This window comes from Ruditapes philippinarum, unplaced genomic scaffold, assembly GCF_026571515.1.
Source record: "Ruditapes philippinarum isolate M1 unplaced genomic scaffold, ASM2657151v2 ctg5976_1_1_1_1, whole genome shotgun sequence".
NCBI lineage: Eukaryota > Metazoa > Mollusca > Bivalvia > Venerida > Veneridae > Ruditapes > Ruditapes philippinarum.
In genome coordinates this window covers 8,999-26,011 of record NW_026855210.1, presented here as the reverse complement: position 1 = coordinate 26,011, position 17,013 = coordinate 8,999, and the positions used below count along the sequence as shown (strand labels likewise).

General features: G+C 34.3%; 1 protein-coding gene across 1 annotated transcript in view; it reads right to left on the bottom strand.

Annotated features, from left to right (window-relative positions):
• Positions 1-16,737, bottom strand: part of LOC132742507 (ubiquitin carboxyl-terminal hydrolase 20-like) — a 34,234-nt gene extending 17,497 nt beyond the window's left edge. The window contains exons 1-11 of the mRNA XM_060730946.1: positions 16,685-16,737; positions 12,949-13,075; positions 10,028-10,147; positions 9,629-9,729; positions 8,956-9,171; positions 7,457-7,570; positions 6,173-6,251; positions 4,924-5,142; positions 4,546-4,816; positions 1,774-1,778; positions 368-531 (exon numbers count right to left, since the gene is read on the bottom strand). Of these exons, the coding sequence (XP_060586929.1) occupies positions 368-531; positions 1,774-1,778; positions 4,546-4,816; positions 4,924-5,142; positions 6,173-6,251; positions 7,457-7,570; positions 8,956-9,171; positions 9,629-9,729; positions 10,028-10,147; positions 12,949-13,035 (1,376 nt within the window). The 5' untranslated portion in view covers positions 13,036-13,075; positions 16,685-16,737. The remainder of the gene's footprint in view (positions 1-367; positions 532-1,773; positions 1,779-4,545; positions 4,817-4,923; positions 5,143-6,172; positions 6,252-7,456; positions 7,571-8,955; positions 9,172-9,628; positions 9,730-10,027; positions 10,148-12,948; positions 13,076-16,684) is intronic.
• Between the last annotated feature and the right edge of the window lie 276 nt (positions 16,738-17,013).

Genomic DNA, 17,013 nt, shown 5'->3' with positions numbered 1-17,013 from the left:
GTCCCACACAAATACTGGTGATGGGGACACTTTCACCAAATTTTACAGAATAACTATAATAGAATGTTATGCACTTAATTAATACAGTCCCACACAAATACTGGTGATGGGACACTTTCACCAAAAATTACTGAAGAACTTTTATAGAATATTATGCGCTTAATTGGTTAAGGTATCACACAAAGATTCATTGGATACAGGGTCCAAGATTATAAAGAAATTCTCCAAGCTCACTCTCAGATCCCATGTATTTGATTGGTCAGAAACTGTCACAGAATGTACAATGACCAATGAAAAACCTGAGATCTGAGACAGAAATCAGAAAATAAGTTTTATAACCTTGAGGACAGTTGTCTCAAAATCTCACCTTCTCATCCACTCTACCATCCACTGTAACCATCCTTGATGTACCTCACTACAGGCTCCGCCTTTTTGTCCGGAGTTATGACTTGTTGAATGTAACATATGCAAATGATCCTTTGATGGAATTGGTAATGATAAATCTTGAAAAGTCTCCTTGGTTGTAGAAACCTTGATTATATAAAAAGATTAAAGGCCCATTAACCTTAATATACAATATATCTATTATTAAAACATCATAAAACATGTGTTTTGCGGTACTGACAAAAATTTTGAAGTGCAATGAATTATCCGCATAATTGAGTATCAAACTGACTCCCTAATAATTGAATGTACACTAAGAATTGCTCACAGTGACACACATCTTCGAATTAAACTTTGCATTTGGACTGAACATAATGTTATATCGAGCACCACAATGTACGTAAATCCAAATTTTTGTATATTTTCCATATTATAGATACTGAAGCGCGAAGGTTCTGTGATTTAAAATTAAGTTATATGCTGACTCATTTACTTTGTACCTTACAACAGCTCTATTATGGGACTCAAAGTCAGTGATCTATATAAACTAGCACAAAATGATATCTTCCATATCCAGTATATATCTGAACTACGCTACTACATTTCTGGTGCGCTAAGGTACCTTACGAAACCGGACAAACTAGTCAAATCTTTATGTCTAACTAACATTTCAGAGTGTAAACTAAAATGCGAGGGCGTATGATGGAAGGTGTCTTAAGACTATAATAGATAACATATATAGAAATCTGATTTATGCGAAAAACAACCGTATTCTAACCAGATTTTCAAACATGAGAAAACCGTGATTTAAATTGATAATAGCCTCGATAACGCCTTTCGTCCGATGTGAACAGGTCGGTGCAGACACCAGACGGAGCGTGCTCAACTTCTCAAACTCTATTGAGTATATCCTGAGCCTCTCGTATATATCACTAACTTTAGTTTGTAGCTTTCTCGGCCTGTAATCTCGACGTACTCAAATCTTTATGTCCTGTATAAGTAGGTATTCAATTTACAATAGTTATCACACGAAGACGTGGCTACGTTTATAGATTAGTACTAAACTCAGTGTCTGTGCTTATCAGTCAAGGTCATCTTGTTAAATCTATAGAGACCTATATAATCAGAGTTTCCGTGCTGTCAATAAAACTTTTGAGTATTCAGCTTTTGGCTGTACTATTCACTCCAACACAAACTTGTGTGTTATTGAGAACTGGAACTTCTTATATGATCACGAAGAGCAGCTTGGCTTCGAGCACATAAACCCCTCGCTGCAAAGACCCTATCCTCCCAACCACCTCACACCCTCCGCGTTATTGGAGAATAAAGTAAAGTAGTGCAATAAATCACAGTGATCATGAGTGATCACAAGATCGAAACTGTACTCACAGTTACTGAAAATAGAGCAATGTCAGTGTTTTCAGAGCATCATAACGATTGACGTTCTCTGGACCAATAGTTTTGATGTCACAAACTTTTGTCGATGTCAATTATTGGAATATCCAATGAATGACAGATGTGCTCTGATATGCGCTACCCTATGGAATATAAAAATTGTGTCTCTAAGATCTAGAGTCAGGTCACTGTGAGCGTGTAAAACAAACCCTTCATAGTTCGATGTGTGATTTGCTGCATCAATAACTTGAAGTTCTGGACTATTGACACGCGATACACCAGTTGGTATAGGATACTGTATCAAATAGCAAAGAAGGAGCAGCTTTGGTAACTGAAGAACTTCATAATGTCCCTGATGAATCAGAAGGGTCAAGAGCACTGTTTACTAAAAAATAAAAATTTCAGAGTTTCCTAACTAATAGCATGAAGGTCTTAGCTATGGACGTTGATATGACTCCATTGACAACATATTGCGTGTATGATAGCTTATATCAAGAGGACAGGCGGTATGACGTACACTCAATTCTGACAACCAAACAGTTGTGCTGTGGTACAAGTTAGTCTACAAGCGTCATCTCTTTACCTTCAAAAGTTTAGTTATAAGAGATTCAGCTTCTGCTCGAAATATACCTGCAAGTTGCTTTGCTCTAATCGACCGCCAAAAAAGAATGATTAACTCGCGAGTAGCTTAATTATTCATACTATCAGCTTGGATTGCTACCCATTAGGTGTCTAGTTGCGAGTCAGAGTATAAGCAGTTGACATTAATATTTTGCAAAATATTACTGAGACACTTGAGATATCATTGTGTTTTGACCTTTTGATCACTGGAAACTCGTTTGCCAATTCTCTGTAGGAATGCATTCTCAGGATTGCGCACTAACAGAAGTTATGCTGTTGAGAGTCTCAAGGGTCAAAGGTTACACTATGCTCCTTCCTTACAGTAGAGTGAAGTATATCTCCCGATGCTTAATCACGCGACATCAAAACTAATAACCTCATAGAAGTGTTCTAGACTCTTGAGCGCTATAATTAGAGTTTGCGTGTCACCAATTCTTATAGAGCGTGAAACATCAAATTCAGAACAGTCTGTAGTTTTAGTACCTTTGTCGCACTTATGCAGCGTCCTTTACGATGTAATCAATAAATGAGCTCCTATATTTTATGTGATAGATATTAGATCCTGGATATTTTTCCCGTTAATCTCCCCAGAGTACTCTACAGTATAGTCTATCGAGAAACTTACCAGCTTAACATTCGTCCTCAAACAATGAACTATAATCCTAATGAAACTTTCCTATGTTGTAAATAAGGAGACTTATGTGTATAGTTTAATACTCATAATCAATATACTCTCAAAATGCAGTTGTTATTTTATGAAACATTTAAATGGTTTCTCTCCCAAGTTTAGTTCATAGAGAATTCTTGATACTCACTATTTGTTATTATCGAAAGTGTGTGACAGTTTCAATCCATTTACTACCACCATTTCCTTATGATGACAGCTATGGTAAACTAAAACCCTTACTGATTAGAGCGTTATATATTTAATATTTCTCACCTTCAATATTAGAAATCTATTTAAAACCCTACCCTATTTATAGAGGAGAACTCGAACTTTTTCGCGACCAAATCGAGAAATATCGCTATGAGAAAAATATCTGTGATTGCTATTATTAGACAGATAGTCTTTGATAATAATTACTAAGATTATGTCGTTATCTCTATTGAGTTGAAATGCAATATATATAAAATAAAGTCTAATACATCATATTTAGTGTTATAACATTATATCAACTTATTTCTTATTACAATATTAAATTCATATCTTGTTAGAATCTCATGGAAATACCAAAAATCTATATTGATTCCTTATTTAATACCCCCTGCCTTAGAAGAGAAGAGCTAGAGAAGGAGTAACTATTATAATCTGAGTCTCCGTCTGATTGTGTCTCGTTCTACCCTCTTGCTCCTCCTACCTGTCCGTCAACATTTTATACTCTGTCAGGAGTAACAAATTCTCTCATAATTTTTAATGTACTTGGTCTGTTTCACGTTGAAAACTCATAAGTGTGAGCTACGAAGTGCTCAGTCGCCACAGGGATGGAATAACTCTACCCGTGCAATAATTTAAGTATTACTTAATCAATATGTGATCTCCGCAAATATATTATTTTGTTGCCAGAGCCAGATAAGAGAGCTACAAAGAAACCCTGAGATCAATACGAACATGTCTAACCCTTCATTCAGTGCAAGTACTCTATCTCGGTGCATGTGTGCCAGTGCTAAAAATATTAACCTAATCGCTTTCCATCATTTTTCATGTGTATTGCCAGCTTTGTTATATTTATTGAGCCAATAACTAGTAGTTTGTTTCTATCCTTCTGATATGAACTAAACATCAATAAACAGGTTCATAGGAGTTTCAGATAATGACATGATCGTGATGCTAGAATGCTCCTATTTATAGATAATTGCTAGCCATTTGAGAAAATAAATATATTGCTGATTCAGATACCCTCGAGGGAGGAAATAGATGTATGCCTCAAAGATAATATTCGCAATATTGAATTACGTTCTAGAAATGTTCCGCACATGAAAGTCTCAGTTGGGATCTGAGCCCAAAGCAGTAGGGAGACAAGTGATTATTAGTCGCCTATCCTGGCCACTTATCCAACAAGTATAAACATTTTCATGTTCTTATTTAAAAAAAAACCCCAAAAAATACAACAAATTCTATGGTGTAATAAATGAGTAATATATTACCTGTGCTAACAGATTGTTTATATTGGACTGGCTGTCGTCTGCTGTACAAGTTGGCTTGCTCTCGGTCGGAAGAATCTGACACTGTCCTCTTGCCACCACGCCGTCGCGATCGTAATGGTTCATTTTCTGCGTCAACAAAGTCGCCAGAATCACTTCTCTGATCGTCAGAACAAGTACTTGTATTGTCTCCGGCTCTCATCGACATATTTATACTGTCTTTCTTAACTTTCAGATAACCAGGTCTATTTATAGCATCAGAGGCATCCTCCGACTTACAAAAGGAATTCTTTGACCTATTTTGTCTTGTTGATAAATTCATTTTTGTGACAACATCGTTTAATATCACTATTTTCTATCACTAGAGTGGTTGCATATCACGTTCACTTCCTGATGCAGAATCACAAGTTTCATAGTCACCATCTGATTGGCTACTGCAGCTGCTGGTTTCCATTGACAACTGGTCGACCAATCACATGAAGTTTGGTGTTCTTCATGAATTTCAGTCTCCGCCTCCCGGTCATCTAGCTCCTCAATGATTGGTTGTTTACATTCTTCATGTAGCTGGTCCATGAAACATCTTAGAAACTCTTGAGTATCCTAGCATGTGAAAAAATGGCAAATTTCAATGTATTCTTTACTCTTATATATTAAACAGCATTGTATAATGTATTTGCTTTTTTTTCGAAGTAATACAGTATCTTTTTCATGTAAGATAAAGAAGGGAACAAATTGGGACCTAGCAATTATGTGTCTAATAACTGAGTTTATGCCGTATCCTAATTTGCTTTAAGTGAGTTCCACTATATGCTAAATCACAAAAGTAGGTAAAGATGGGTCAAATATATATCCTATGTAACTTTTTGTTAGCACCCTGAATGCAGTTACTATGAAAAACTCAATGTGCCTCTAATATATAAAGCCAGTTACAGCATGATAAACATAATTCTATATAATTATATGTTACTGAAAGATTAACATGTAGAATATTAAAGAATTAATTATTTATTTTATACTTATATGTCTCATATTGAGATAAACTGATGAAATAAAATGTGTATTTTCATTTTCAGTATTTTCACTCTAAAAAAATTATTTTTCACTGCAGTGAAACATATTTTCCATATTTTCACTAGTGTCTTGCCGTACTACTTTCTTCTAAATTCAGCCAATATACAAAATTTAAAGAAAAGTCCTTAAAATTGAAATGTCAAAAAAGAGAAAAATGTATATAATAATCAGAAAATTCAAGTTTGTTCTATAACTATAAATACAGGATTTATTTTCATCTTGTGGTATGAAAATTGACATATTTCACTGGTGGCTCCCGGCACTCATAAAATATTTATTTTCATACCACTCATATTGTATATGAGCCACGTCACGACAAAGACAAAACCAACATAATGCGTTTGAGACCAGCATGGATCCAGACCAGCCTGCGCATCCGCACAGTCTCGTCAGGATCCATGCTGTTTGCTATCAGTTTCTCTACTTGTAATAGGGTTTGTAAGCGAACAGCATGGATCCTGATCAAACTGCATGGATGCGCTGGCTGGTCTGGATCCATGCTGGTCGCAAAGTCATTACGTTGGTTTTGTCGTGACGCGTCTCATATTATTTAACTTACCTGTTGGGAATACCCTCTAAACATCGGATGTACCAACTTTATACCACTCACTATACCGCTTGGTACCAAGTAACTCGGTCTGTAAACATTGAGAGCATTTTACAGTCAATTACTTTAATTTGATTGGCCCCTCAAGTGCACTATTATTATGCACAGTGCTTTTCATTTCAAACCTTTAGAGAATAATATTTGAATATAACCTGTTGTGTCATATTTAAAATAACTAAAAATATTTTACAAAATGAAAGATTATGTAAAAACTTAATGGAAAAATTCCTCAAAAATATTTAAGATTCTCATGTAACAGACAATTTTTATGGCTTTATATCATAAATATGATGCTCAAATAAAGATTTATCAATATTGTAAGTTACGAAAAGCATTATTTATAAGATATTACTGAATTTAACATTTTATGTAAATAAAGGGAGGTAATTAAAAATTTATTTTCTATAAAGTCTTAGTCAAATTTTTCAATAAGAAATGAATGCATATAATTTAATGATTACATGATTATAATGTGCACAAATATCTGCAGTACATGTTTTACATATTTTATGTTTGAAAATTGTTTTATAAACATAATTATATACATATATAAAATTTCACATAAGTGTGGTATACAACCTCAATTATAACATACAGGATCTTTAAGTTACAATGTTATTCTAATGTTATTTACTCATTCATTTTTAGGAAACAAAGACCACCAACACATAGCATTCACATGTAAACAGTTATGAAAATAATTTAATTGATCATTATTAAACTTTTCTAATGGTCATCTTTTAAGTTTGCTTTAAAGGAACTCCAATGAGGTCAAAAAGTCTAAAACATAAAATTAGAAATTCTTACATAGATAAGTGGAGAACTTAAACCGGATGAAATCTGTAAATGATTATGAAGAAATAACCTAAAGAATTAATTTGAATACGGATTTTTGAGTGCAATTCTTAGCCCGAATATGAGCGAAAAGCATTGCTTTTCATTTTTTGTGTCACTTTGCACAATAAAAAGATTATTCAGGTAAATCTGTGTGTAAGAGAATGATCTAAAATTATAAACACAATTTTTTTATTTCATTGGTTCAAACCCACATCAAATGGTACACAAATCTTGAACAAACATTTTCAGTCCTGTCATGCACCCCCCACCCCCCACCCAAGAAAAAACCACAGAGGAGTCCCTTTAACTCTTTGCATGCTGGGAAAAATTTGTCATTTGCTTATAATGCTGTCTGCTTCATGTTTTAGGCAAGTAATATAAAATATCCATTCTAAATACCTTTTACGATGCCATATCTCGTGCATAAGTTTCATGTAGTTTTTACTGAGCGACATACTACGATCTGCATGAACGTATCCACCACAATCCAGGAAAAATCTCGTCAATGGTGGGCTAAAACAATAACACAGAAAATTTATCTCATAACATTATAATTATGTTTAACGATTTGAATGGGAGCCGCCCACACAGAGACAGCATTCCCGACCAATATGAACTGTTTTTAAAATATTAAATAATTATACCTTTCAACAAAAGAGATATATGAGCTGCGTCACGACAAAACCAACATAGTGCGTTTGCGACCAGCATGGATCCAGACCAGCCTGATCATCTGCGCAGCCTGAGCAGGATCCATGCTGTTCGCTATCAGTTTTTCTTCTTGTAATAGAGTTGGTTAGCGAACAGCATGGATCCTGATCAGACTGCGCGGATGCGCAGACTGGTCTGGATCCATGCAGGTCGCAAACGCACTATGTTGGTTTTGTCATGAAGCGGCTCATATGTATATCTAAAAATTTTATTTTTTAATTTTGTATAACATATCTTGTAGCGTAGGTATCATCATGACGTTAAGAATGTTTGATTACATTATATTCACAATTAAGGCTTTTCTAAAGGAAAAATGATCCCTTCAATTTTGGTTACATTTTCATACTGTATTTTGCAGTGAGTGTTAAATAAAAGGAAAGTTATATGTTTCCATTTTACCACCCCCCCACCCCACCCCCGATTAGCTCTCAACACTACCACCCCACCTCTATTTTGTAGAAGAACAAAATCCATAATGAAAGAGCAATCCAAAAATGTTAAAAAAAAATTTTTTTATTATTTAAAACATCACAAATAATGACAATCCAGTAATGTAAAATCATTAAAAAAATCCTGTATTATATATAATAGATTATAATAATGAATAATGATTTTATAACTGAATTGTGTCTTTTATAAGAAATATTTTAAAACACATTTTCATTGTTCTACATGTAATTAGTGACCCCTTTTGAAACAAGAGGGCCATGATGGATCATAGGCCTGGACAGCAGGCCGTGAAAAGGGGTCTGAAGTCAAGTATTTATAACTGGAATTTATAACACACCTTTTAAGAAAATTTTGGTTCACTGCAGTTTTAAGCAATAAGAATTTACAAAAAACAACTATTGACCACTCTGTAATTAGGACCAAATTGTTACTAGCACTGATTTTTAAAGGTATAGAATTTCTGATCTAAAATTTTAGGCAAAGTCATTTATTTTGCTCTTATAAAACTGGAAAGCTTTATTTCTAGCACCTGAGAGTTTTGGGCAATTACCATCTATATTTAACATCACTGATCAGAAACACTGCCATGCACTATATCTGTTACATCTCTTTATTAACTTTGTCGGGCAACATCAACATATTTCTCACTTCCAGAAGTTTTGAAAATAACAATCCTAAACGTATTTTTAAAAAATCCCAACAAAAACAGCTAGAGGTCTATCAGTAAAAAACCCTACCAGTTAGACAAGGCTTGTAAGGCAGCATTGAGGTAACAAGTGTTGCCAAGGTTCTGTAGACCGGTTAAACCTTTAGGTTTGCCGTGGTGCACCTCGTCATCACCATCAGACTCTGTGTCGTCACCACCGAAGGCAGAATGTTGCGGAGAGTTATCCGGTGTAAACTCACTATGCTGATCATCTTCTTCCATCTCCTTGCTTAATTTGTCCGGAATTCTACAAACATAATGATTAATGAGACACTATATACCAGACAAGGCACCTGAATGATTAAATGCTAAAATCTTGCCTTTTCACCCACCAAAATGCACTTCAAAACGCCTAATTTATCTGTTCACACCATTTATATACGATAATGAAAGAAAAATGCAAAAATCTTCGAAAAAAAGCGATATTTTTATATTATATATATTTGATTTGTTTTATACAGAATTTATTCTAGTTCAACTGTGTAGAAAGCTATAAGCTTATAGACACACTTTTGAATCTGTTCCTGGAACCAACAAGTACTGAGCAATGAGTATAAAGTTTCTTGCTCAAGGAAACAATGACTTGCCCCTTTAAAGGGTTTGAACCAATGCGGCTAGCGATCATTAGATTACTTGTCCGACACATTAACTACTCGACCATGCAGTTTCTCAAGATTTGATACAATAGAAAAGAGAACACTTACAACACAGGGGGATTGTTTCGATCGTGGAACACCTCGGATTGACAGCGGTAACACCAGATTCGTAGCGTTGCCAGGTTAATCGCTAAGCAATGAAAATCCAACTGAAATTGTTGTAAATATGTTATTTTTAATGACATTATGTTCTTTTTAATGACATTATGTCTTTTAATAATTACATTATGTTAATATACAAATGTATGACATTGTCTTATGCAAACATGTTTTTTTTTAAAATAAGTTGAAATAGATTATATACAGTTTATACGATGCTGTATTTCATTAAAGCTTCTAAGACCAATATTATACAGCAAGCAACAAATAAGGCTACATGCCTTCACAAGGCCCTAAATATTTCAAGAATATTTAACTTGCAAGAAAATGGACATTTAAAGTACTGACCTGAGCATGATGTGAGCTGTGGTCCTTTAACGATTCACCGCACCCCACGTATGTGCATCTGCCAACCAAACATAGCCAAAGGTTTGTGGCTCGCATCTCACACGTATCACATACCTCATGCTAATAAAATATATGAGCGGCGTCACGACAAAACCAACATAGTTGGTTTGCGACCAGCATGGATCCAGACCAGCCTGTGCCTCCGCACAGTCTGATCAGGATCCATGCTGTTCACTATCAGTTTGCTACTTGTAATAAGGTTTGTAAGCAAACAGCATTAATCATGACCAGACTGCGCGGACGCGCAGGCTGGTCTGGATCCATGCTGGTCGCAAACCCATTATGTTGGTTTTGTCATGACGCGGCTCATATGTATAATCAAAATTTATTAAACTGTAAAGCATATGGTTTTATAATAAGTTTTATTACCTGTTTTTAATAGACAGTGAAATTAAAATTTATTTTTAATAATATCAAAAAATAGTTTTCACTTTAGCTGGACAATATTTGAATGCCGATGAACAGAATTTATCATACATAAATCATAATGGAAATCTCTTCAGAAAAACACTTTGTCATATTTAAATATGCTTGATTTCGAGAAGCACACAAACATTTTCACATGTCATGATTAAACAAGAGGGCCATGATGGCCCTGAGGTCGCTCACCTGTTTATAGCCCCCCCCCCCCCCCCCCCCCCCCCCCCCCCCCCGGCCAATTTTTACCCAAGGGCTTTTATTTGTTTATTTGAACAGACTTGGTAGACACCCATAAGAAGATGTTTCATGCTAAACATGTAAGTTCTAGCTCATTGGGTTTTTTAAAAGAAGATTTTTTAAGGTCTTTACTTATAATACACATATAGTTAAAAACAATGACACCCCTCGGGCAGAGCCAGTTTTGACCCCCGGGCTTTTATTTGAACAAACTTTGTAGATATTTACTTAAAGATTGTATAATGCTTAATATCTAAACTCTAGCTATTTGTTTTTTTTCAAAGAAGTTTTTTAAGTTTTTGCTAAACACATATAAGGAAAATCAATGACACCTGGGGCGGGGCCAGTTTTGACCCCAGGGCTTTAATTTAAACATACTTGGTAGACACCCATTAGAACATGTTTCATGCTAAATATCTTAGCTCTAGCTCTTTGGGTTCTTTAAAAGAAGATTTTTTAAGTTTTTACTATATGCATATAGGGAAAATCAATGACCCCCTGGGGCGGGGCCAATTTTGACCCCAGGGCTTTTATTTGAACAAACTTGGTAGACATTCACTAGAAGATGTTTTCATGCCAAATATCTAAGCTCTAGCTCTTACGGTTCTTTAAAAGAAGATTTTTTAAATTTTTACTATATGCATATAGGGAAAATCAATGACCCCCCAGGGCGGGGCCAATTTTGACCCCAGGGCTTTTATTTGAACAACTTTGGTAGACACTCTCTAGAAGATGTTTCATGCCAAATATCTTAGCTCTAGCTCTTTGGGTTCTTTAAAAGAAGATTTTTTTAAGTTTTTACTATATGCATATAGGGAAAATCAATGACCCCCTTGGGCAGGCCAATTTTGACCCCAGGGCTTTTATTTGAACAAACTTGGTAGACATTCACTATAAGATGTTTCATGCCAAATATCTAAGCTCTAGCTCTTACAGTTCTTTAAAAGAAGATTTTTTAAGTTTTTACTATATGCATATAGGGAAAATCAATGACCCCCGGGGCGGGGCCAATTTTGACCCCAGGGCTTTAATTTGAACAAATTTGGTAGACACTCATTAGAAGATGTTTCATGCTAAATATCTTAGCTCTAGCTCTTTGGGTTCTTTAAAAGAAGATTTTTTAAGTTTTTACTATATGCATATAGGGAAATCAATGACCCCTGGGGCGGGGCCAATTTTGACCCCAGGGCTTTTATTTGAACAAACTTGGTAGACATTCACTAGAAGAAGTTTCATGCCAAATATCTAAGCTCTAGCTCTTACAGTTCTTTAAAAGAAGATTTTTTAAGTTTTTACTATATGCATATAGGGAAAATCAATGACCCCCTGGGGCGGGCCAATTTGACCCCAGGGCTTTAATTTGAACAACTTGGTAGACACTCATTAGAAGATGTTTCATGCCAAATATCTAAGCTCTAGCTCTTAGGGTTGTTTAAAAGAAGATATTTAAAGATTTTTCTTTCGGTTGCCATGGCAACCAGAGTTCTGCATGGAATTAAATTCTTTGAACAATTTTTAAAGGTGACCACCAAAGGAACATTCCTGTGAAGTTTGGATGAAATTGGCTCAGTGGTTTATGAGGAGATGTCATTTAAAGCAAAAGTTTACGGACGGACGACGGACGGACGGACGGACGGACGCCGGACGAAAAGCGATCACAAAAGCTCACCCTGTCACTTTGTGACAGGTGAGCTAAAAAGAAGTAACACAGCAAAAAAATCAGTCAAAGTGACTAAAAACCACTATAAACACATAAAATAAAAAAATTGTTTGTTTGCATGTAAAATCAAATTGTATTTCACTATTGTTGAAAAATTTTAAATCAATATAAGAAAGCTGAATATTGACGATATATCAAATTCAATAGCTTGCACATCTGAATATGTGTAAAAAAACTGTCACCATATATAGTGTATGCAAACACTGTTTGAACAAATTTTCTCTCCTGTTCTAAGAAGTAGTGAAAGATTGTCAAAAGAAGAGGGGCTTAAAAAGGGCGTGGCCCTTCCATCAGAGCCCAGAATCATTCTACAGGTATCATCCTACAGGTATAGTAAACAATTTTTTTGGGTTCTTGTACCCCAGCTTCAAGGTATCAAGTGCATGTTGTACTTTTATAAAAAGGTGTAAATATTTTCATATCTTCACAAGAAGAATTTTAAAAAATATACGTGTATGTAATACATTTTGCGTTCAATGTTTACCTTTTGAGCTTTTCGGATGATGCTCCATGAAACAGCCCCGAGACTGGTCACGTGTGGACAAGTTGATGTTTTCTTATTCTGTGACATAATCACTATCCCAGTCCAGTAGTTCCTTAGACAACTCTATCTATAAAATAAAAATTATAACATTCTTTAACAATAGAGAAAAAACTGAATCCCTACAGAACGCCAGAATTGACAAAATTGAAAACGTTGCAGATTTACAATGTAGTTTGATTGAGCCTGTTCATGGAGTCCAGGACGGTACTGGAAAGTGCAAGTTGCTGTCCATGCCCCCAAAGCACCGGCTTAAGCAGATTTTACATTTAACAGGAACTGGTAAAATTTTGAAACATCTGGGCATGAATTAAACCTTCTTCATAAACCTGAAACTTTTGCTTCAATGTTTTCCAAGCGACTCATAAAACTGACTGGTGTATAAGTGAATGATCCGAAATTACCAATATACCACAACCAGATAAAATTAAGCCAGTTTAGCTGAATTATCAACAGACAATGTTTTTGCTATGTCTGCATTAAATTTCAATGGAGTATATTTTTCCGTTCAAAAATTTGGAACCAATTTGTAAAAAACTTGATTTAAGCAGTATGGCCATTAGGCATATAAAAATATAGGATATAAAAATTTTGCCCAATACTAGGTTGAGGGGGGCCTGGGGGGGGGGGGGGGGGGGACAGTGTTTCTGCCAGACTAGATTTTTTGGGGTCCTTTGTGACCCTCTGTATAAAAATATGGGGGTCATTTGAAATTTATGAATGGTCAATTTGAAAAAAATTTAAAAACTACAAAAGTAAATCTCAGAACTGTTTAATTTCACATGTAAACTTCAATTTCTCACTTCTATCTTCTATCTAAAGAAAGAACCAATTATTTGCATTAAAACATTTAATAGATCTGTCAGACATCTTTTAACAAATCTGATCACAAATCGCTTGTTTACCCAGACCGAAGATGTCTTAATCCTGGATACCAATTTATACATACACGCAGTTACAGGAAATAAATAAATTTCAGATACCTAATTTATTTGCGGATTTAAAACGGATGGTGCTAATAATAGAAATAACTTTATGAAAAGACATCCAATTATTTAATTATGACTGGTGTCACAGAAAACGTGCTTTGCAAATTTCAAATATTTTATTTATTATGCTATTCACGAATTCGAAAACTTAGCTAAACGCCGTTTTCTGGTACATTCTCACATACATACACAGCTCTGGGGTATTCACGTAATGAAGTGTAATAACGAACTTAGGGTTTTTGGTCTTTTTTTTTTAATTAAAAGAGTAATAAAACAGTTATTTCTTTGTAAGAAAATAATTGAATATAATTGTATGAATAATTCCATGCAAAACATTAAGTAAATACACAAGTTTACGCAGAAAATATGCTTTTCTCTCATCAATTTGTGACTCTTATTTGGAAAAATTGCACTTGCACAACAAATATCAGACATACATACAGTTCAATTAGTGCATTTGTTAAAAAAATTCATTATCTAAAAGTTCAAAAACTTTAAATTACTTCTATAAACAATAAACAACCGCTCAAAGATTAGAGCATCTGAACATGTCAACCATGGCTGTCTTGCTCGACTGGACGCTTACCCATCGATTTGTGAAATCCGATTCACCCTGTGAGATCATTAAAATATAGGTGCTCACACCACTAAATGTTCGCATGGTTATTTTCAGTATGATCTGATCAATATTATTTGTTTCAAAGTCGTAAGAAAATTCTTACAGCATAATGAACATTTTATTGGCTTAATTGTAAGTGTGTTTGATAAATTAAATCATTTATATTGAATATTTTAAAGTAACTAGGTCATCAGCTGATTGTAGGGTATTTAGCACATTTACAACTGTGCAATTACGCATTTTGATTGGATAGAATTGTCAAATCGAGTGTCTAATAATACTTGTGTAGTTTTCAGGTGGCGTATGTCCTTGCAGAAGTATTTATACCAGACATTTATTTAGCTCACGAAACGATGAGAAGGCACGAACCGATGAGAATAAGGCATATCTCTTATTCATTATGAAAGATGCCCTACGACCGATTTAATTTTATTGATTTTCATTATAAACAATTTATTTTTTTGAAAAATTTGCAATAGATATTATAGGAACATTGATTTTTTTTCAAACACATCAAGTTCTTTCAACATTAAAACGGCAAATAATGATACAAAAATAGAAATTTCATGTATCCCGAAACAACCAATTTTCAATCACAACCTAAATTCAAACACATTCTTAATTCTGTGGCACTGATGTCATGTCTGACTAAATTGCATAAAGTCACATGTTGTATTAACTTCAAAACTTGCAGAAATGCCATACTTGATTAATTGTCAGTTGTTATCAGTAAAACAATAAGAAACTGTTTGTTTTAAGTGACACAATATAAATTGTCCAACTTCAACTATATCAAAATAGTCACTTGTTTAAAATAGTGGAAAATTTTTTCCAAGCAAGTTAATTTTTTTTTATAAAGTATTGGCTAAAGAGTTTTACCATTTACCTCAGTCCTAAGTGTATTTAAAACATTTATTTATATGATGTACCACTAAATATTCATCAGACTTTACATGGGGGTCCTTATTAATAAAATCTTTTATTGTTATCAATTTTTTCATGTGATGATTGTAGAATAATTGTTTTGTAGGCAATAGCAACTGGCAGATCTAAACAAGTTTCCGTATTTGCTAGTATTATAAAGTGGGGAAGGTAAAATGCTGTAAAGATTGGATGCATTTATCATTTTGCAACCCAAATAGCGTACTAAGAAGTGACACCTTTAACTGCCTTTTTATACACATTAACAGTAGTCATACTAATGCATTGTACTTTACATATGTTATAACATTTAGTGTAAGTTTTTTAAAATCTTGAAAAAACTGTTGAAAATCGTTGAATAGACTGTTGTGAAATTTTCTACAATTTTAAGTGGCCCTGATTTATCTTGAACAAATTTTCCATAATGATTACCCTGCTGTTTGAATTTAGGTTAAAATATTTCTGAGAGTGACCTGAGTGGGTCATATCGTTTTTATTGAATTTCTAAGAAAGATCAAGACTTGTTGAAAATGTACCAACCTTAAAATGAAAAAGTGTTGATAGATGCATTAATAGCTAAAATAAATTTGAAGTATAATTTCTCCTTCCATTTATTATTGGCTAAAAATGGCTTAACTGATTGAATATTGGTTGTCCCGGGATACTTCATTTGGTGTAATTTCCCAGAGCTAAATACGTAATGTACCGGAAAACGGTGTTTAGGTAGCTTTTCGAAAAGGTCAATTCTGGTCAGAAAGATAACTCTGATGCATAGATAACCTCGACACTAAATAAATATAATTGTTATAGATTCTAATTTTGTATTTTTCAGAATTCGTCAAGAACGCAGAGTTGCTGAAACACTGGGTGAAGTGTCCTGTTCCCAGGTTGGTGGTGACATATTTTTCGACATCATAACATAGTTCTCTTACTTAAGTATTTCTGTGTCAGTGAAGTTGTCATCACTGATCATCATGATGAGTTAACACAAATATCAGTCTAAATCGATACCCCTCCCATAATCAGCATAATAGTGACATTTCCCACCGATTCTTATTGGATATATTCCCAGCCAGCTAATTTCAATAGTTTCAATGAAACTAGACTTACAACTAATCTCGATGAAATATTTAAACTGAATATGAAATACCTATAGATCTATGCAAAATATTTCAGACCTAGCATTTCGTCTTATTTCGTCTTATTTCGTATTGATTGAAGTGAATGTAGAAGTCTAAGACTATCCGAATAATTCACTTCCGGATCGGTATGCCTAAAATACGAAAGTGAGATTTTTGACAAAAGTGAGCGAAAGTGGGCGAAAGTGACTTTTAAAATTTGAATTGTACCGTTTTAATAGAATTTCACAGTGAATTTTCTGTTTGTAGACGTATATTCTTAGCAACTAATAATATTTCTTTTCAAAAATAATCCCTATGATGATTTAATCGCCATTTATTTGCACAATTTCTATACACA